Source organism: Anabrus simplex, chromosome 3 (genome assembly GCF_040414725.1).
Source record: "Anabrus simplex isolate iqAnaSimp1 chromosome 3, ASM4041472v1, whole genome shotgun sequence".
In the NCBI taxonomy this organism is placed as follows: Eukaryota; Metazoa; Arthropoda; class Insecta; order Orthoptera; family Tettigoniidae; genus Anabrus; species Anabrus simplex.
Genome location: NC_090267.1, coordinates 129,022,777 through 129,041,163, shown reverse-complemented (window position 1 = coordinate 129,041,163; position 18,387 = coordinate 129,022,777). Strand labels below are relative to the sequence as shown.

The 18,387-nt window shown below is 44.6% G+C and overlaps 1 protein-coding gene across 1 annotated transcript in view; it reads right to left on the bottom strand.

Annotated features, from left to right (window-relative positions):
* Window positions 1-10,538, bottom strand: part of LOC136867096 (protein mesh) — a 49,384-nt gene extending 38,846 nt beyond the window's left edge. Inside the window, exon 1 of the mRNA XM_067144197.2 lies at window positions 10,388-10,538. Within this exon, the coding sequence (XP_067000298.2) occupies window positions 10,388-10,478 (91 nt within the window). The 5' untranslated portion in view covers window positions 10,479-10,538. The remainder of the gene's footprint in view (window positions 1-10,387) is intronic.
* Between the last annotated feature and the right edge of the window lie 7,849 nt (window positions 10,539-18,387).

Below are 18,387 nucleotides of genomic sequence, written 5' to 3'. Positions count from 1 at the left end.
TTTCAGAGCAGAAAGCAACCCCATCAGACACATACTGAATGGATAACTGAATTGCGTGGTCTAGCTAAACCCTGCCAGTTCATATGCTCCAAGGACGGTTGTGGTTCACCCTATACTGATTCTCTCATTCGGGACATGGTAATTTTACATACTCCTGAAGACAAAATACGTTTTGACGCTGTCAAGAAGAGTAACCCTTCTTTAGAAGACGTCCAGCGTATTGCTACGGTTTATGAGCTTACTACCAAGACTGCCGCAGCCATAGCTTCTCCACACGAAGTTGCTCAAGTCTCGCCTCAGGCCCACAAGTCCTCTGCTACAGTGAACCGCGCAGACAAGGCGCTCTCTACCAAGCATTTTCGCACGGATCCCTCTCGTCATTTTACCAGGAAGCCCAATTCTAAACGCAACTAGAAACTCCTGCCTTCCTGCCGAGGCTGTTTCAAGCATCATGAACGTCGTGACTGTCGTTTTTTCAAAGCCACTTGTGAACGATGTAATAAACTTGGACACATTCAGACTGTATGTCAGAGTTCGCTCCGCCCTGCTACGACTCCTGCAGCACGCCGGAAGCATATACAGCCCCGCCAAGACATGGAAGTTGATCAGATCAATCTTATTCTTCCTACCAAGAATTCTCACAAGATCATCGTTCCTCTCTCATTCTCTGATCGTTCTGTCGATTTTCAATTAGACACTGGATCACCGGTCTCTATTATTAACCTGGCTACATACCATGACTTAGGTTCACCTGCATGCTCTCCAGCTGACATCCAGCTCGTGACATTTAACAAAAGGAAAATTGACATTAAAGGTCAAATCAAGCTTCAGGCTAGTTATAAAGGAATTCAGAAGGCCATTCCTCTTCTCGTAGTTAACAACTACACTGCCTCCAACATTATGGGCATGGATCTATTTAACTTATTTGGTTTCCAGATACATGACAACATTAACATCGTATCTACATTGCATCCTACTTCTGACGTTACCGCTCTCCTAGAGCAGTTTCCTGAAGTCTTCGACTCTCAGCTCGGAACAGCAAAAGACTATACAGCTCACATACAGCTGAAGTCCGGAGCTAAGCCTCGCTTCCTCAAAGCACGTCCAGTACCTCTCGCACTTCAAGACCAGGTCATGAAAGAATTAGACAGATGGATACAAACTGGAATTGTGGTACCAGTTACTTCTAGTCAATGGGCTACTCCGCTAGTGGTCATCAAGAAACCTGATGGTAATGTTCGACTTTGTGGAGATTTTCGATCTACCGTCAACGCACACATCGACACAGATATCTTTCCTATTCCACGTCCAGAAGACTTATTCCGTCGTCTCTCTGGTGGACAATTCTTCTCTCGAGTTGATCTTAAAGAAGCATATCTCCAGCTACTTTTAGACGAAGAATCTAAGAAATTTCTAACACTCAACACTCCTCTCGGACTGCTCCAGCTCCAGCGGCTCCCATTCGGTGTTTCATCCTCAGCGGCTATTTTTCAGCGCTATTTAGCTCAACTCACCGCCTCCATTCCCGGTTGTGCTAACTACCTGGATGATATTATTGTTACTGGAAAAGATCATCAGGGACATCTAACCAATCTACGCCTCCTTCTCCAGAAATTGAAAGACAATGGCCTACGAGCGAATCTCGCTAAATGTTCATTCTTTCAGCCTCAAGTTCACTACCTAGGACATATACTTGATAAGACTGGAATTCGCCCTAGTGCACAGAATGTCTCAGCTATCGTAAACATGCCGGCACCTCAGAACCACAAGCAGCTCCAGTCCTTCATAGGCGAAGCGAACTACTATAATAAGTTCATTCCCCGCTTCGCTACAGTGGCAGCTCCATTAAACGCTCTACGTAAAAAAGGTGTTAAATTTCAGTGGACTCCGCAATGCCAACTGGCATGGAAAACCATCAACAACGCCTTAATTCAAGCTATACAACTCACTCATTTTCAGCCCGACAAGCTCATCACGCTAGCTACTGACGCTTCAGACTACGGTGTCGGTGCCGTTCTCTCCCAGAAGGATCGTCATGGACAGGAACGCCCCATCGCATTCGCTTCGAAAACACTTAATGACCATCAACGTCGATACTCACAGATAGAGAAAGAAGCTTTAGCCATCATCTTTGGTATTCGCCGTTTCAATGAATATCTCTATGGCAACCATTTCCTGATCATTACTGATCATAAGCCTCTCGTACACTTATTCCACCCTGGTAATAAGATCCCTGAGAATTCCCTCCGCAAGCTTCAAAGATGGTCCATGTTCCTTTCTGATTATTCCTATCAGATTGTCTATCGAGCCACATCCCAGCATTGTAATGCTGATGCCCTCTCACGCTTACCAGTTGGTCCTGATACTGCCTTCGATTCTCAGGAATCTGAATGTCTTCAGTTGGACATAGAACTTGAAGATACTGTATCCAGTTTTCCTATTGATGCTACCTGCATAGCTAAAGCTACGGATAGGGACAGTACACTTGCTACCGTCCGTAATTACATCCGCAACGGTTGGCCTCTTCAGAGCAAGCTTCCTGCCCACCTTGCACCTTATCATCGTCTGCAGCATCGTCTCACGACTCGTGCTGGAGTCGTACTCCTAGAAACAAGCACCCTCTTCCGAGTGGTTATCCCACTTCGCCTACAGAAACAAGTTCTCGAATTATTACACCAAAGCCATTGGGGTATATCCAGAACAAAGCAACTAGCACGTCAACACTGCTACTGGCCCGGTATTGATGCCGCCATCGAAAAACTCATCCGTCATTGTGAACAATGTCAAATGAATCAGAACGCCCCGTCTTCTGATCTAGCTTCATGGCCTCCTGCTACTACTCCCTGGGAACGAGTTCACATCGATTTCGCAGGTCCTTTCCTCAGTTCCATGTGGTTAATAGTCATCGATTCACTATCGCACTTTCCATATGTAGTGGATATGCATTCAACTACTACGACCGCAGCTACCATTCGTGCTCTTCAGAAAATATTTACTACAGAAGGTTTACCTCAAGTACTAATTTCGGACAACGGACCTCAATTTACAGCTACTGCTTTTAAGAACTTTTGTACATATAATGGCATTCGTCATATCCTAGCACCGCCTTTTCACCCTCGATCTAATGGTGAAGCTGAACGCTTTGTACAGACATTTAAGAGAAGTATGAAAAAAGCTATCTCTTCAGGCTTAACTAAAGACCAAGCATTGCTCCAACTCTTAAGCAACTACAGAACTCTGCCCGGCGCTGATAATATCACTCCTGCACAGAAGCTCCATGGACGACCTCACAGAACTTTACTTTCTCTGTTGCAGCCTCTTCCAGCCCAGCCTCCAACCTCACCACCGAAGTTCTCAGTTAACGACAAGGTCTACACCAGGACATTCAAGTCCAACCCACTCTGGATACCTGGAGTCATCTGCAGATCGTTGGGTCATCGTCTCTACGAGATACAGACTACGGAGAAACGTATCTGCCGCCATCAAGACCAGATACGTCTGCGCTACCGCCCATGTCCAGCTATTGATGCTATTGCTAAGCCAGATAAATCTATTGCTGAACGAGCTTTCGACCATTTAATAACCATGGGTTCCTTTCAGGACGAGGCAGCGCCACTCCGCCCAGTCCCAGCTCCGGACAATACAACAGAGACATCAGCAGCTCCGGCCCAGCATCGCAGCCGCCGCCAGCGCCGCCGCCGTTTCACGCCGTACCGGCGTATTTAGGAGGGGAGGGTGTTGTATGTCCGTCGTTCCCTTCTCGATCCGCCAGCCAGCTACACGCGTGCCAGTGTGTTATTCTTCGAGCCTCGACGCGCAGCCCTCAGTGCGCGTGCCTGGAACGTCGTGTGTGCTATATAAAGGAGCTCCTAGCCTGTCCAGACAGCCCACTGACCCCGGTGTCCAGCTCCAGAATACACCCTACGTCGAGCACGGAGGCTACTCCTCTTGAAAATGTGCTTCGGCCAGGTGGACTGAATTTCTGGCAGTAAGAGGTCTCACCTCGGGCCACCGCTCCTCTTGCCTATTCCGCTGTCCATACCAGTCTTACCATTATATGCCACTATCATTCCCTAGCTAATGCTAGCTCCCATTATCGACTTAGTTTCGCTAAGTAGGAACTCTTCAGTCATCGAACTTACGTTAATGAACTCAGACACTTCAACAAGGAAGGACTCTCTGAGATATTTACGTCAGTGCTTCTGATAGTTTTCGACTATCAAGAACTTTTCATGTCACAAAGACTATCTTTCCGAAATAGTAGTGAACGTGAATACTCCAACGTGTATATAGTGTACAAAGACAGACTCTTTCTCCAAATTCATAGTTCAATTTGCTTCGAGATAACTTTCAGTTTTGTTAGTGTAAATATTGTAATTTTACATGTGAAGCAAATAAAGAAGGTGTGCTTTTTGTAAACCCAACCTTGTTTACAACAGTGTCGGTGCGACGTAAAGCCATTAGCAGCCAGTCAGATGACCTGCAGATACTGGTGTGTCACATGGTCATAGTCTAGCTTTGCAATTAAGTCCACTGCATCTCGTATGAACAGCTCCTCAGTATCATGAGAATGAATGAACCCTGTTCCAGTCCTCAGTTCTGAATTAAAGTAGCTGGACTGGCCGGGATTTGAACCTGGAGCCTCTAGGTAAGATGCAGGCACTCTAACCCTACACTACGAGACTGACTTTATAAGCATAACACCCACTGAAAAATCATCGTATGAATTTATGGCCGTTTAATATGTCTGTCCCATTCGCACTGTTTCAGATGGTGTAAAAAACGGGAATATTTTTCCTGGCTCTCGATACGTACTTAGAATATTGAAATGAACAGTTGAAGGATCAGCTACTTTCAAACAGTTTGGGCTTCCACAGGGACAAAGTTTAACGTGAAACTTAAAACATATAACTCAAAGAGTACAAATGAGTTCGTAAAGTACCAGTGAACATCAAAATAAAAAATCTATAAAAATTTACTTCACACATAATAAACAGACAATACAAATCCTAAAAATAAAGTCTGGTAATATAAATAAATCATTGTAAGTGGGTATATTTGTTCCATATCCCTTCCTAACCACAAGAAAAAATCAACAAAACTTGGGACAATTATTAGTTACTAACTGAGAAAAAAATGCAATGGGTGTTAGATATCCCTACCCCCGATGCTGGAGGGGTGAGATCTTCAAAACATAATAAACGGTTTGGGGGCCGCCGCTCCATTAATCCCAACTGATAGGCCTATATCCTTAAGTTTCAAGCAATTACAAATTCCTGTTAGACTTCCTTTCTTTTGCCATCACATGTAACAAGGCACAAGGATAATCGATCAAGAAGTGTGGTGTTAATCTACAATTCCCGTATTTTTTCTCACGGATAGCTTTATGTAGCATGTTCCAGGACTGGCTCCCCGAAGCACCGCTTCATGCGAGCTCCACGAGGCAGGCATTGCATTAGTCTGTCATTGCAACTTGAACTCTCTTGTACTGTAGTTTGAAAGCAGCGTTTATTTCAATGTACAGTATGTTGTACATTTGTGTAGATTTGAGTAGTTGTGTTGGTTATCAGTATATTGTAAATTTGTACGTTTATGTATTAAACAAGCTGTATTTGAAAGGTTAATTCAACAAGAACCGCCTGTGGGTGGGGGACGCAGACGAAGAATACACCCACGGTATCCCCTGCCTGTCGTAAGAGGCGATAAAACGGGACCCCAAGGTCTCTCAACTTGGGAGCGTGGGTTGGCTACCACGGGGCCCTTAGCTGAGTTCTTGCATTGCTTCCACTTACTTGTGCCAGGCGCCTCACTTTCATCTATCCTATCCGACCTCCTTTGGTCAAATCTTGTTCTTTTCCGACCCCGACGGTATTAGGGCATTCAAGGCCTAAGGTGTCTTTCATATTCACGCCCTTCGTGGCCCTTGTCTTTTTTTGTTCGATACATAATTTTTCGAAGTACCGGATACCTTATTTTTCATTTCTCTATCTCCTGTGGGTGAGAGATACAGACGAAGAATACACCTACGGCATCATCTGCCTGTTGTAAGAGGTGACTAAATGGGGCGACCAAGGGATGATGACATTAGAACCATGAGCCTACTTGTGATTTGTACCATTACGCGATGAACACCATGGGTCGACTTTACTTGCGATTAGTACTACTACACGTGCCTGGTTGTGCTCCTTTTTAGAACATTAATCACTATCACCAAAGGAACGCGAACCGCTACGGTCTCCAGCTGAGTCTGTGTTGCCTGTGGGTGATACCTTAATGTGTGATATACCGTGGGTCTACATTGCCTATGATTAGTACCACTATGTGAGCAACACCATGAGTATACGTGGCCTGTGATTAGCTCCATTAAGTGAGGAACACCTCGGGAATACCGGCGCCTATGATTATTCCCACTATGTGCGGAGCATCATGCGTCTGTATTGCTTATGAGTGGTGCCCTTCTGTGCGAAACACCATGGTTTTGTGTCACCTGTGAGTGGTACCATTGTATTTGACATAACCGTGGGACTACATTACCTGTGTTTACTACCATTGTAGGAGGAACGCCGTGGTTCTGCTTCACTAGTGATTAGTAGCATTGTAGGAGGAACACCATGGTTCTGCTTTACTAGTGATTAGTAGCATTGTAGGAGGAACACCAGGGTTCTGCTTAACTAGTGATTAGTAGCATTGTAAGAGGAACACCATGGTTCTGCTTAACTAGTGATTAGTAGCATTGTAGGAGGAACACCATGGTTCTGCTTTACTAGTGATTAGTAGCATTGTAGGAGGAACACCATGGTTCTGCTTTACTAGTGATTAGTAGCATTGTAAGAGGAACACCATGGTTCTGCTTTGCTAGTGATTAGTAGCATTGTATGAGGAACACCATGGTTCTGCTTTACTAGTGATTAGTAGCATTGTATGAGGAACACCATGGTTCTGCTTTACTAGTGATTAGTAGCATTGTAGGAGGAACAACATAGTTCTGCTTTACTAGTGATTAGTAGCATTGTAGGAGGAACACCATGATTCTGCTTTACTAGTGATTAGTAGCATTGTAGGAGGAACACCATGGTTCTGCTTTACTAGTGATTAGTAGCATTGTAGGAGGAACACCGTGGGTCTGCTTTACTAGTGATTGTAGGAGGAACACCGTGGTTCTGCTTTACTAGTGATTGTAGGAGGAACACCGTGGTTCTGCTTTACTAGTGATTAGTAGCATTGCAGGAGGAACACCATGGTTCTGCTTTACTAGTGATTAGTAGCATTGTAGGAGGAACACCATGGTTCTGCTTTACTACTGATTAGTAGCATTGTAGGAGGAACACCATGGTTCTGCTTTACTAGTGATTAGTAGCATTGTAAGAGGAACACCATGGTTCTGCTTTACTAGTGATTAGTAGCATTGTAAGAGGAACACCATGGTTCTGCTTTACTAGTGATTAGTAGCATTGTGAGAGGAACACTATGGTTCTGCTTTACTAGTGATTAGTAGCATTGTAGGAGGAACACCATGGTTCTGCTTTACTAGTGATTAGTAGCATTGTAGGAGGAACACCATGGTTCTGCTTTACTAGTGATTAGTAGCATTGTAGGAGGAACACCATGGTTCTGCTTTACTAGTGATTAGTAGCATTGTAGGAGGAACACCATGGTTCTGCTTTACTAGTGATTAGTAGCATTGTAGGAGGAACACCGTGGTTCTGCTTTACTAGTGATTAGTAGCATTGTAGGAGGAACACCGTGGTTCTGCTTTACTAGTGATTAGTAGCATTGTAAGAGGAACACCATGGTTCTGCTTTACTAGTGATTAGTAGCATTGTAAGAGGAACACCATGGTTCTGCTTTACTAGTGATTAGTAGCATTGTAGGACGAACACCATGGTTCTGCTTTACTAGTGATTAGTAACATTGTAGGAGGAACACCATGGTTCTGCTTTACTAGTGATTAGTAGCATTGTGAGAGGCCGGTGACCTGGATTTTTGACCCCTTTTGATAATAAGCATCTTCCCAGGAATTAAGGTATTGTGAATTTGATCCACTGTGCCGGCCCCGTGGTGTAGGGGTAGCGTGCCTGCCTCTCACCCGGAGGCCCCGGGTTCGATTTCCGGCCAGGTCAGGGACTTTTACCTGGACCTGAGGGCTGGTTCGAGGTCAACTCAGCCTACGTGATTAGAATTGAGGAGCTATAGTATCTGACGGTGAGATAGCGGCCCCTGTCTAGAAAGCCAAGTTTAACGGCCGAGAGGATTCGTCGTGCTGACCACACGACACCTCGTAATCTGAAGGCCTTCGGGATGAGCAGCGGTCGCTTGATAGGCCAAGGCCCTTCAAGGGCTGTAGTGCAATGGGGTTTGGTTTGGTCTGCGAATTTGATCCACTGATTGCTTTTGTTTCACGATCATTTTTCATTATCCTTCGTTTTAGTTTCTAGTCAGTGGATACATTTTGAAGTTTTAATTTCAAATTCCTTGCACCTCGTGCCGTTAGGGACCGATTATCTAGCTGTTAGGCACAATAGTGGGATAGTGGGTTCGAACCTATTCAATACAACAAGAACGAATACAAAGGGGATTTGTTTTTCTGGAACGTTATGGACAATTTTTATATTCTTTTAAATGGATGGGTGTATGTAAAAAATATGACCCCGAGGAACATCGGGTATATAAGCTAGTTACTTATAAATCAGATGAGTTGTTATAATATAAGAGATACATTTATAACACTTATGGACAATTTTTACGGTTTTATGTTCCTTTTTGATGTAAAATTAGTAATTTGTTTTTAGGCGGTACGGGTACTTAAGCCACTAAGTACGAGATTGTGTCAACAGGAATTTGCCATTCCTATAACCGGGGAGATCTATTTCTGATCTTACTTAAGTAATGCACTGTGATAACAAATATATTAATTAGTAATAATAATTGAACAAAATTACCTTTTCACTCATAATATGAATTAAGACAGAAAAAACCACTATACCGCATGATTCTATATTTCTGTTGTTGGTGGTTCTACTTGTTGGTTCTACTTCAAACAAAGAATTGCTTGAAGGAAAAAAATGACACAGATAGGAAGGATGGAACATAAAATTACTTGGCCAGGTATTTCATACACGGTTGTAAGTATACTGTACAATACTATTTCACAGAAACGTTTGGTGGTTTCCCGATATAGCCGGGTGTAAGTCTGTTTCATTTAAATTATGTTCTTCATACTCGATCTTGCAGGGCTCTAGTATGTACAGGGTGTCACAACAAGATAGGTCAAATTTTCAGGACACATTCCTTACACGTAGAAGAAGAAAATATGTTATATGGACATGGGCCTAAAAATGCCTTGAGTTGACCCCGTTCCAGCCCTTGTGCCACTTTTTTCAAATTTCGTAGCAGAGCTGGGAATCGATTGCGGTACTCCAGGGGTGGCCGTTAATCACATCTACCACTACAGAGGCGGACTCAGGCAGTGTTACCAATTTTAAAGTTCCCCGACGTACAATTTTCCGAATTACCCTACTCGTTTGAGAACTACTTGTCCCCTGATAAGTTAGCATAAATATTTCACGCCAAGGCTTAAGAGTATAAGTCAATACTATCTAGATTTCATGAGAAAGGCTTGAAGTTTTAAAAACATGCACACATCATTAATCGTTGAATGTCTGAAATAAATAAAACAACAAATTTCTGAAAATTAATTTATTTTCATTTTTAATAATAGTTCCCGTCGAAAGTTAAATCAATGAGTTGCACTGTGAGGACCCAATATGACATGACTTATATATACTCTTAAGCTCTTGAACAAAAGAATTTTATATGTAGCCCATAATAATCAGATGCCTTTGCTGGCGAGTCCTTGTGTTTACAGTGCACTATGTCTTCTGGTATGGGTTAAAGCAATTTTGTTATTTTCGCTGATCTGTCTCAGTCTTATCCTTGGCTTTGAAAATTTGAATGTCACTGAGATATGAGCGATACTAGTAATTCCATTCCTTATGCAGCCACTTCCTGTTATGAATGGTGTGAAAATGTTGCTCATAGGGTCGGTTGTTGCTTGAATTTCAGTGGGCTTGACATACTGATATATATATTAGCAAACTTCTGGTTCAGTGAGGAAAGCAACAGGAAACTACCTCACTCCTCATTTTCCTAGTACGCCTATTCATTGATGCCTAGACCATTTATGACAGGTAAGGGCGGAGCTGTTGAGGATCCAACCAACCTTTGGGCTGATGACTGAACATGCTTAATAATTAGGAAGAAATGAGCTTTCTAATGGTGGAAGAAGTACTGAAATTGGTTACATGGTTCCCGATACCACCCTCCGTATCCAAATAAACACAAGCTTTCTTGCTTTATAATATTATCAACGATTATTATGTGTACTTACCCCGGGGAATTCCCTTGGAATGGGTCTCCTTACCCGCACTCAGATTGAGCACGGCCAACACGACGAGGATCAGAAATAGTCCTTTACCCATAGCTACGACAGTGAATATTACTGGTTATTGATGTCGGAGCTTATACAGTATAGTGGTATCTTATCTAGTGGCCTATCAGTTGTTATCTATTACATTCGCACAGTACGTCAGAACTTTTCTTCACAGAATGAGTAACATACGAGGGCCGAAAAAACATCTTAACATGCTTTCTTTCCGTTCATGTAGTATAGGGATACTCACAGAACAGGACAACTTCTGGAATGTGAAAGGAAAAAATACGATTAAATATAGAATATGCAGGGATAGTCTCAGCTCGAGAAATAATTCACCCACAGAGTCGAGATCCAACACTTCCCTTTAAAACAGAATAGTTAAGAAAACTGTATTTAAACTAAAAGGACCAAGCTCGATAGCTGCAGTCGCTTAAGCGCGGCCAGTATCCAGTATTCAGGAGATAGTGGGTTCGAACCTACTGTCGGCAGCCTTAAAGATGGTTTTGCGTGGTTTCCCATTTTCACACCAAGCAAATGCTGGGGCTGTACCTTAATTAAGGCCACGGACGCTTCCTTCCAACTCCTAGCCCATTCCCCTCCCATCGTCGCCATAAGACCTATCAGTGTCGGTGCGACGTAAAGCAACTTGCAAAAAAAAAAAAAAATAATAATTAAAAAAAAACAGTAAAAGGAACGTTTAGTCCCGAGAATGTAAGAGAAGAGATGGAACAAATTATTTTTTATGATTATGTCTTAGATATGAAATTATACTACACACAGTCTGTTCTCCGCTCTAAAACCTGAGTTCTGCTACAGCTGGCAACGCTGGCAGTGGCCGACGGCATGTGCCATGTTCCATTCTCACCTCAGGCATGCTTTCAATGGTTACCCCCTTGATGATGATGATTATGATAATAATGGTATGGTCTCAGCGACCGTGTTCAAGTATATTAGTTTGACACCATCTGGTTGCTTGCTCGTCAATTTCGACGTTCCGTTTTACTCTAGATCTACTAGATGGCAGTTTAAACCGAATATCTCTTGGGCGTCTATGGCTGGGTTTTTAATAAATTTTTGTCGGGTAAACACCAAATGTGTCACCAGAGATATTTTACACAGCTACATCGTACGACATGGAGTGTCGAATGGACTTTTTTCCGCCCTTCAAATATCCGACTTCCTCTGCCGGGTTTTAACCCGCTAACTTGAGATCCGCAGGCCGACACTCTACTACTGATCCACGGACGCTATCCCATTGACTGATTCCTGCAGAATAAGCTTCGCACTGGAGCTATAGTACGTATGTCATCATTTTCATGCTCAGACGTTGAAAGGTCAGATTTTCAATAAACAGAGTAGTACATTTCTCAAGATTGGTAACTGCTGCCATCTAGCGGCATTTCTTACTCACTACCGCAACATTGATGACGGGTCGAATTCTTTGTAAATATTTCTTATCATTATATAACCCAGCGGGAAAAGTGAACGGCGGTCACATTCCGTACTAAGATAAAAGAATAACAGTAGGAAGGTGTAGCCACGCCCTATGCGGCATTGTAGTTACGATGCTGATCACTTCCTTGAACTGCACGTCAAATATAATGAAATTAATTGCCCGTCAAGTATAATGAAATGATCCGTAAAAGTTGCTGAGTAAAACCAATGTATGTATATGCAACCCGCATGACTGTTTTAGAGGCTGCCTAGCCCAGTCGCTGAAGGCGTGCTCCATGCACTCGAAAGGGCGTGGGTGAGATTCCTATCCATAAGACGAAAAATATAGAAACAAGACCTCCTGTTCTTGAGCGGCATATGACGCTGAAAGTAATCTCGTCAAACGATAACAGAAAACAGGTACTTTCGATTTCGTTTGCAGAGCGACGGTGACATCAACAATGAAGTGAGAGCAAGCAAACACGAGGAGATCACAGGCGTCCTTTGTGGGAAGAAATAAATAAATAAAAAGTAGCCACTTCGTCTCATGTCGAATATATGCCAGTGATAAGGCCAGTTGCCCGTACGGAGTTGAGTGCCCACCAGCCGAAAATGTCACTGAACGTCAGCCAGACGCCACGGAGACCCGAATACTCCGTTGGGCGATAAGCAAAGACACAATTTGGGAACAAATGGATGCTGCCTTAATTATGAGTAGAGAGCAGAGGTTGTGACAGAAAAATGGCTGATTGTATGCCCACATTCAGCGTCCAGTATCTGGTATAGTTTCCATCTCCGTTCTCCATTTCGACGTCGAAGGCCAATCAATGCCCCAGATTTTGTCCAAAGCACCGCTGGTAGGATAAATTCAGACTTAAAAATAATCACTATGGAAGCATACGAAAGTGTTAGACTGCACAAAATGAGGATAAAAGTGACGCTCAAAACGGACTCTTCACCAGAGAAACAACGAGGAGAAGAGGAAGAAGAGGAAGAAGAATTCCACCATTCCAAGTACTATTCATGGCCTGTACGGTTTTGGTTTTGCATGACTAGAATTTTTGTACTTTCCTTATACTTAGTCTTGGCTAATTGTTTGAGCTATCCTACCTTATTTTGGCTTTTGACCCAAAGTTTCCGGCTAGCTGCTTTTCCTGATCCCGGGTAATTTTCGGATGAAAACTAAACCTTCTTTGAGGCGGTGTGACATAAAACTAAGTAAAAAACGGGTGTAATCACCGAGCAAGTGGCTATGCGGTTTGGATCACATACTTGTCAGCTTTCATTTGTAAAATAGGAGGTTCGAACCTCACTGTCGACAGCCCTAGAAATTGTTTTCTTTGGTTTTCTATTTTCACATCAGACAAATGCTGGGGTATACCTTCCTTCCCGCCACTTCCTTCCCACTCCTATTTCCTATCTCATTGTCGCTATATGGGCTATCTCTGTCGGTGCAACGTAAAAACAAAAAAAATAACTCTCCACCGGGATTGGAACCTCGGCTCTCTAGGTGCAAAGTTGTCGGTCCAGACACTGCGCTGATCATGACGCCCATTCAAATGAAACAAAAGTTCTACGTAATAGGGCTATGCGAAATACGCTAAATCACTACGTTGACCGAATGTTGCTCGTAGCATATGCATTATTAGTTGTTTTATTTTATTTGCTGCCACTCACCTTTACTAGACTGCGTTACTGCTGGAATTACAAAACATAACCCATCAACAACGGTTACATAGCTATTGAATAACAAACTACTGTAACTTCCAATTAAGAGAAAAAGCGGAATATTTTTAGGATAATAAACAATACGAACCCGTCAACGCCGGGCCCGCGGTGTAGGGGTAGTGTGCCTGCCTCTTACCCGGATGCCCTGGGTTCAATTCGCGGCCAGGTCAGGGATTTTTACCTGCATCTGAGAGCTGGTTCGAGGTCCACTCAGCCTATGTGATGAAAATTGAGGAGCTATCTGACGGTGAGATAGTGGCCCCGGTCTAGAAAGCTAAGAATAACGGCCGAGGGGATCAGTCGTGCTGACCATACGACACCTCGTAATCTGTACGCCTTCAGACTGAGCAGCGGTCGCTTGGTAGGCCATAGCCCTTCGGAGCTGTTGTGTCATGGTTATTGGATTGGATTGAAGAACACGTTAAATCCAGGAAGAAAATATTTCATAGATAAAATAATAGATCAAGCGAGTTGGCAACGCTTAGCTTGCATTCGGCAGCCGTGAAAATGGTTTTCCGTAGTTTCCCATTTTTACACCCGGCAAATGTTGGCGTTGTACCTTAATTAAGGCCACGGTCGTTTCAACCCCACTCCTAGCCCTCCCCCATCCCGTCTTCGAAAATTTGTCTGAGTCAGTGTGACAAAACTAATAGTAAAATGAAATCAATCGTAGCTTATTTAATAAACTGATCTCATAAAAAAATTGCAAAATATGTGTGCCCTCCTTTCTCTATATAAATTAAATGAAATTTCCCTTTGAGAGAATGAAATGATCATCAGTAGGCTAAGTCTTTAACTAAAGTGTGTGACGCGACGTTGCCTAGCAACTGTGCAGGCTGTGATGGGAAGTATTGAGGGATGACCATGAAATACAGATCATTGGCCTGTGCTGTTTTTAAGGTACTGTTGCTAGGTAACATCGCGTGGTGATTTGTTATATTTGATATATTTATGTCAAAAGAGAAAATAATGGAGAAGTAAAGCTTTTTCAGGAGGATATTAATGTCTCAAACGATACAGATAGCTTCTGCCATCTATCGGTATCTCTTTTTATCAAGCGCATAATTAGTCATAGGAGTGCAACTGATAAAGCTTGCGCATATTTCTTACCTGTAACAATATAGCCTAATATAATACACTGACTGACAGAGCAAATGCAACACCAAGAAGGAGTGGTCAGAACTTTATGCCAATTGCAGGGTAGACTGACGTCACTGAGGTATGCTCATGATGTGAAATGCGCCGCTGTGCTGCGCACGTAGCGAACGATAAATGGGACACGGCGTTGGCGAATGGCCCACTTCGTACCGTGATTTCTCAGCCGACAGTCATTGTAGAACGTGTTGTCGTGTGCCACAGGACACGTGTATAGCTAAGAATGCCAGGCCGCCGTCAACGGAGGCATTTCCAGCAGACAGACGACTTTACGAGGGGTATGGTGATCGGGCTGAGAAGGGCAGGTTGGTCGCTTCGTCAAATCGCAGCCGATACCCATAGGGATGTGTCCACGGTGCAGCGCCTGTGGCGAAGATGGTTGGCGCAGGGACATGTGGCACGTGCGAGGGGTCCAGGCGCAGCCCGAGGGACGTCAGCACGCGAGGATCGGCGCATCCGCCGCCAAGTGGTGGCAGCCCCGCACGCCACGTCAACCGCCATTCTTCAGCATGTGCAAGACACCCTGGCTGTTCCAATATCGACCAGAACAATTTCCCGTCGATTGGTTGAAGGAGGCCTGCACTCCCGGCGTCCGCTCAGAAGACTACCATTGACTCCACAGCATAGACGTGCACGCCTGGCATGGTGCAGGGCCAGAGCGACTTGGATGTGGGAATGGCGGAACGTCGTGTTCTCCGATGAGTCACGCTTCTGTTCTGTCAGTGATAGTCACCGCAGACGAGTGTGGCGTCGGCGTGGAGAAAGGTCAAATCCGGCAGTAACTGTGGAGCGCCCTACCGCTAGACAACGCGGCATCGTGGTTTGGGGCGCTATTGCGTATGATTCCACGTCATCTCTAGTGCGTATTCAAGACACGTTAAATGCCCACCGCTACGTGCAGCATGTGCTGCGGCCGGTGGCACTCCCGTACCTTCAGGGGCTGCCCAATGCTCTGTTTCAGCAGGATAATGCCCGCCCACACACTGCTCGCATCTCCCAACAGGCTCTACGAGGTGTACAGATGCTTTCATGGCCAGCGTACTCTCCGGATCTCTCACCAATCGAACACGTGTGGCGTGTGGGATCTCATTGGACGCCGTTTGCAAACTCTGCCGCAGCCTCGTACGAACGACCAACTGTGGCAAATGGTTGACAGAGAATGGAGAACCATCCCTCAGGACACCATCCGCAGTCTTATTGGCTCTGTACCTCGACGTGTTTCTGCGTGCATCGCCGCTCGCGGTGGTCCTACATCCTACTGAGTCGATGCCGTGCGCATTGTGTAACCTGCATATCGGTTTGAAATAAACATCAATTATTCGTCCGTGCCGTCTCTGTTATTTCCCCAACTTTCATCCCTTTCGAACCACTCCTTCTTGGTGTTGCATTTGCTCTGTCAGTCAGTGTATTTTCGTGTGGCTATTTCTAGCCGACTGCAGCCCTTGTAAGGCAGACCCTCCGATGAGGGTGGGCGGCATCTGCCATGCGTAGGTAACTGCGTGTTATTGCGGTGGAGGATAGTGTTATGTGTGGTGTGTGAGTTGCAGGGATGTTGGGGACAGCACAAACACTCAGCCCCCGGGCTATTGGAATTAACCAATGAAGGTTAAAATCCCCGACCCGGCCGGGAATCGAACCCGGGACCCTCTGAACCGAAGGCCAGTACGCTGACCATTCAGCCAACGAGTCGGACGTGTAGCCTAATGAGAGCTCCACAATGTATTGATGGCAAATCTGGAGCTCAAGTTTTTTCTGATTGCACTGTTTAGCGAATTAACACAAACATAAATAAGGAATGATATTAAACTGCATAAATATAAAAGAAATCAAAGGTATGTTTACTTCATTATTTAATAAATATACAATTACAGTTTGCTTTACGTCGCACCGACACAGATAGGTCTTATGGCGACGATGGGATAGGAAAGGACTAGGAGTGGGAAGGAAGTGGCCGTGGCCTTAATTATGGGAAACCACGGAAAGCCCTCTTCAGGGCTGCCTAAAGTGGGGTTCGAAACCACTATCTCCCGAATACTGTATTTAATCATTATACCTTACCTAATTCTAATATAAAGTTATCTTCAAGAACTCATCCTGATAAAATACAACAAATCACCTGAGAGCACGTTCGTGAAGGTTAAAATAATCATAGCTCACATCGTATTATTTTGCTAATTATAGGCAAACTATCAATTTCGGAAATTCTAGGAAATGTGGAGCAGCAGCAGAGATGACTGATATAACAGCTCAGACTTTCACGTTTTGCGTCTCGATGAATGCAGAAGAAATAATTTTCCGAGTTTGTAGGTCGTGGTCTGTTACTTACCTCCGGCGAGTAGACCCCTTGAGAATGACAGGTGCACTTTCTGGCGAGTGTTCATCATTTTCGGTAGGCGGATAGATTGTACCGTGTCGAGATCGTTAATTTCAACGTATATTGCACCTCTATAATATTTTGATCCAAAGCTTTCAAACTTTTCGATGTTTGGGTGTAGCTGAAACCTTCCCGTGAATCTCTCTCGCACACGTCTTACTACAAAAGATAAACAACGAAATCATTGGACTAATGACAACGGTATTCTCAGTCCAGTGTTATCAAAGTGCTCACTGAGGAGACACGATTCAAAGCAGTGGGGCAGACCTGTTATTGGTGAACGGTGAAACTTTCAAGCAAGCAAGCAACCAAGAAGGCAAATAAATTCTAAAGTCTAACCCCATGATGGATAGATATTTACGTGGAATGCGTTGATGAAATAGACATAAAGTTTGTGATATCTGAAGCCAGCGGGGGACACACAATTCTCTTTTTCTTCGGCCGGGTGACGCCTCACCTATAATTCGCAACCCGCCGAACCTAATAAAGCAAATATGCTCTCACCGAGATGGAGGTCGGCCTTCCCAATATATACACTTGCCTAGTTTGTGAGGTCAACCTAGACATTCCGGAAGAGGACATCCTCAATGCCCTTCATCCATCTGGAGTCCATTGTGTCTCCAGCCTCCTCGCCGGCCCAGGACTTTCCGACGCAGTACTGCTATATTTGGCCTCTTCAGTCGACCGTGATCACATCGTTCATCATGGCGACTGATCCACAATCGTCTTCATCGAGTGGTAACTACGCCCCCAAACATCATGGCACAGCTCCCCGACAGCAACCAAGAAACCCCTTCACCAGTCACTTCGCTTGCAGCAACAACGCCTCCCCCATACCGCTCACCACCCCTACCTTCGCCTTCTCACTACACCTCCCTTGCCATTACCATTACTACCACCACCACCACCACCACCACCACTTCTTCTCACACATTCCATAACTTTCCTATCAAAACTTCCGTAATGTCCCGTCCTTTCCCCCTTTTGACACTTCATCTCCCCGTTTACCCTACCCCTGCTCAACAACCCGCTCAGATCCAGCCGCCTGCCGAGGACACTACCACCACTACAGCACAACGCCTATCATCGCCACCACCACCGCCAGAACAACAGCCAACTTATAGCTGCGTCGTCCGTGGGGTAGACTCCGGTTCCCTTCTGACCTTACCGTCCATGCTCTTCGCCAATCAGGACTCCCGGTACAACGCGCCTCACGAATCTTCAACGCCGATGGACCTACCTGCCTGCTGCGACTCCATCTACC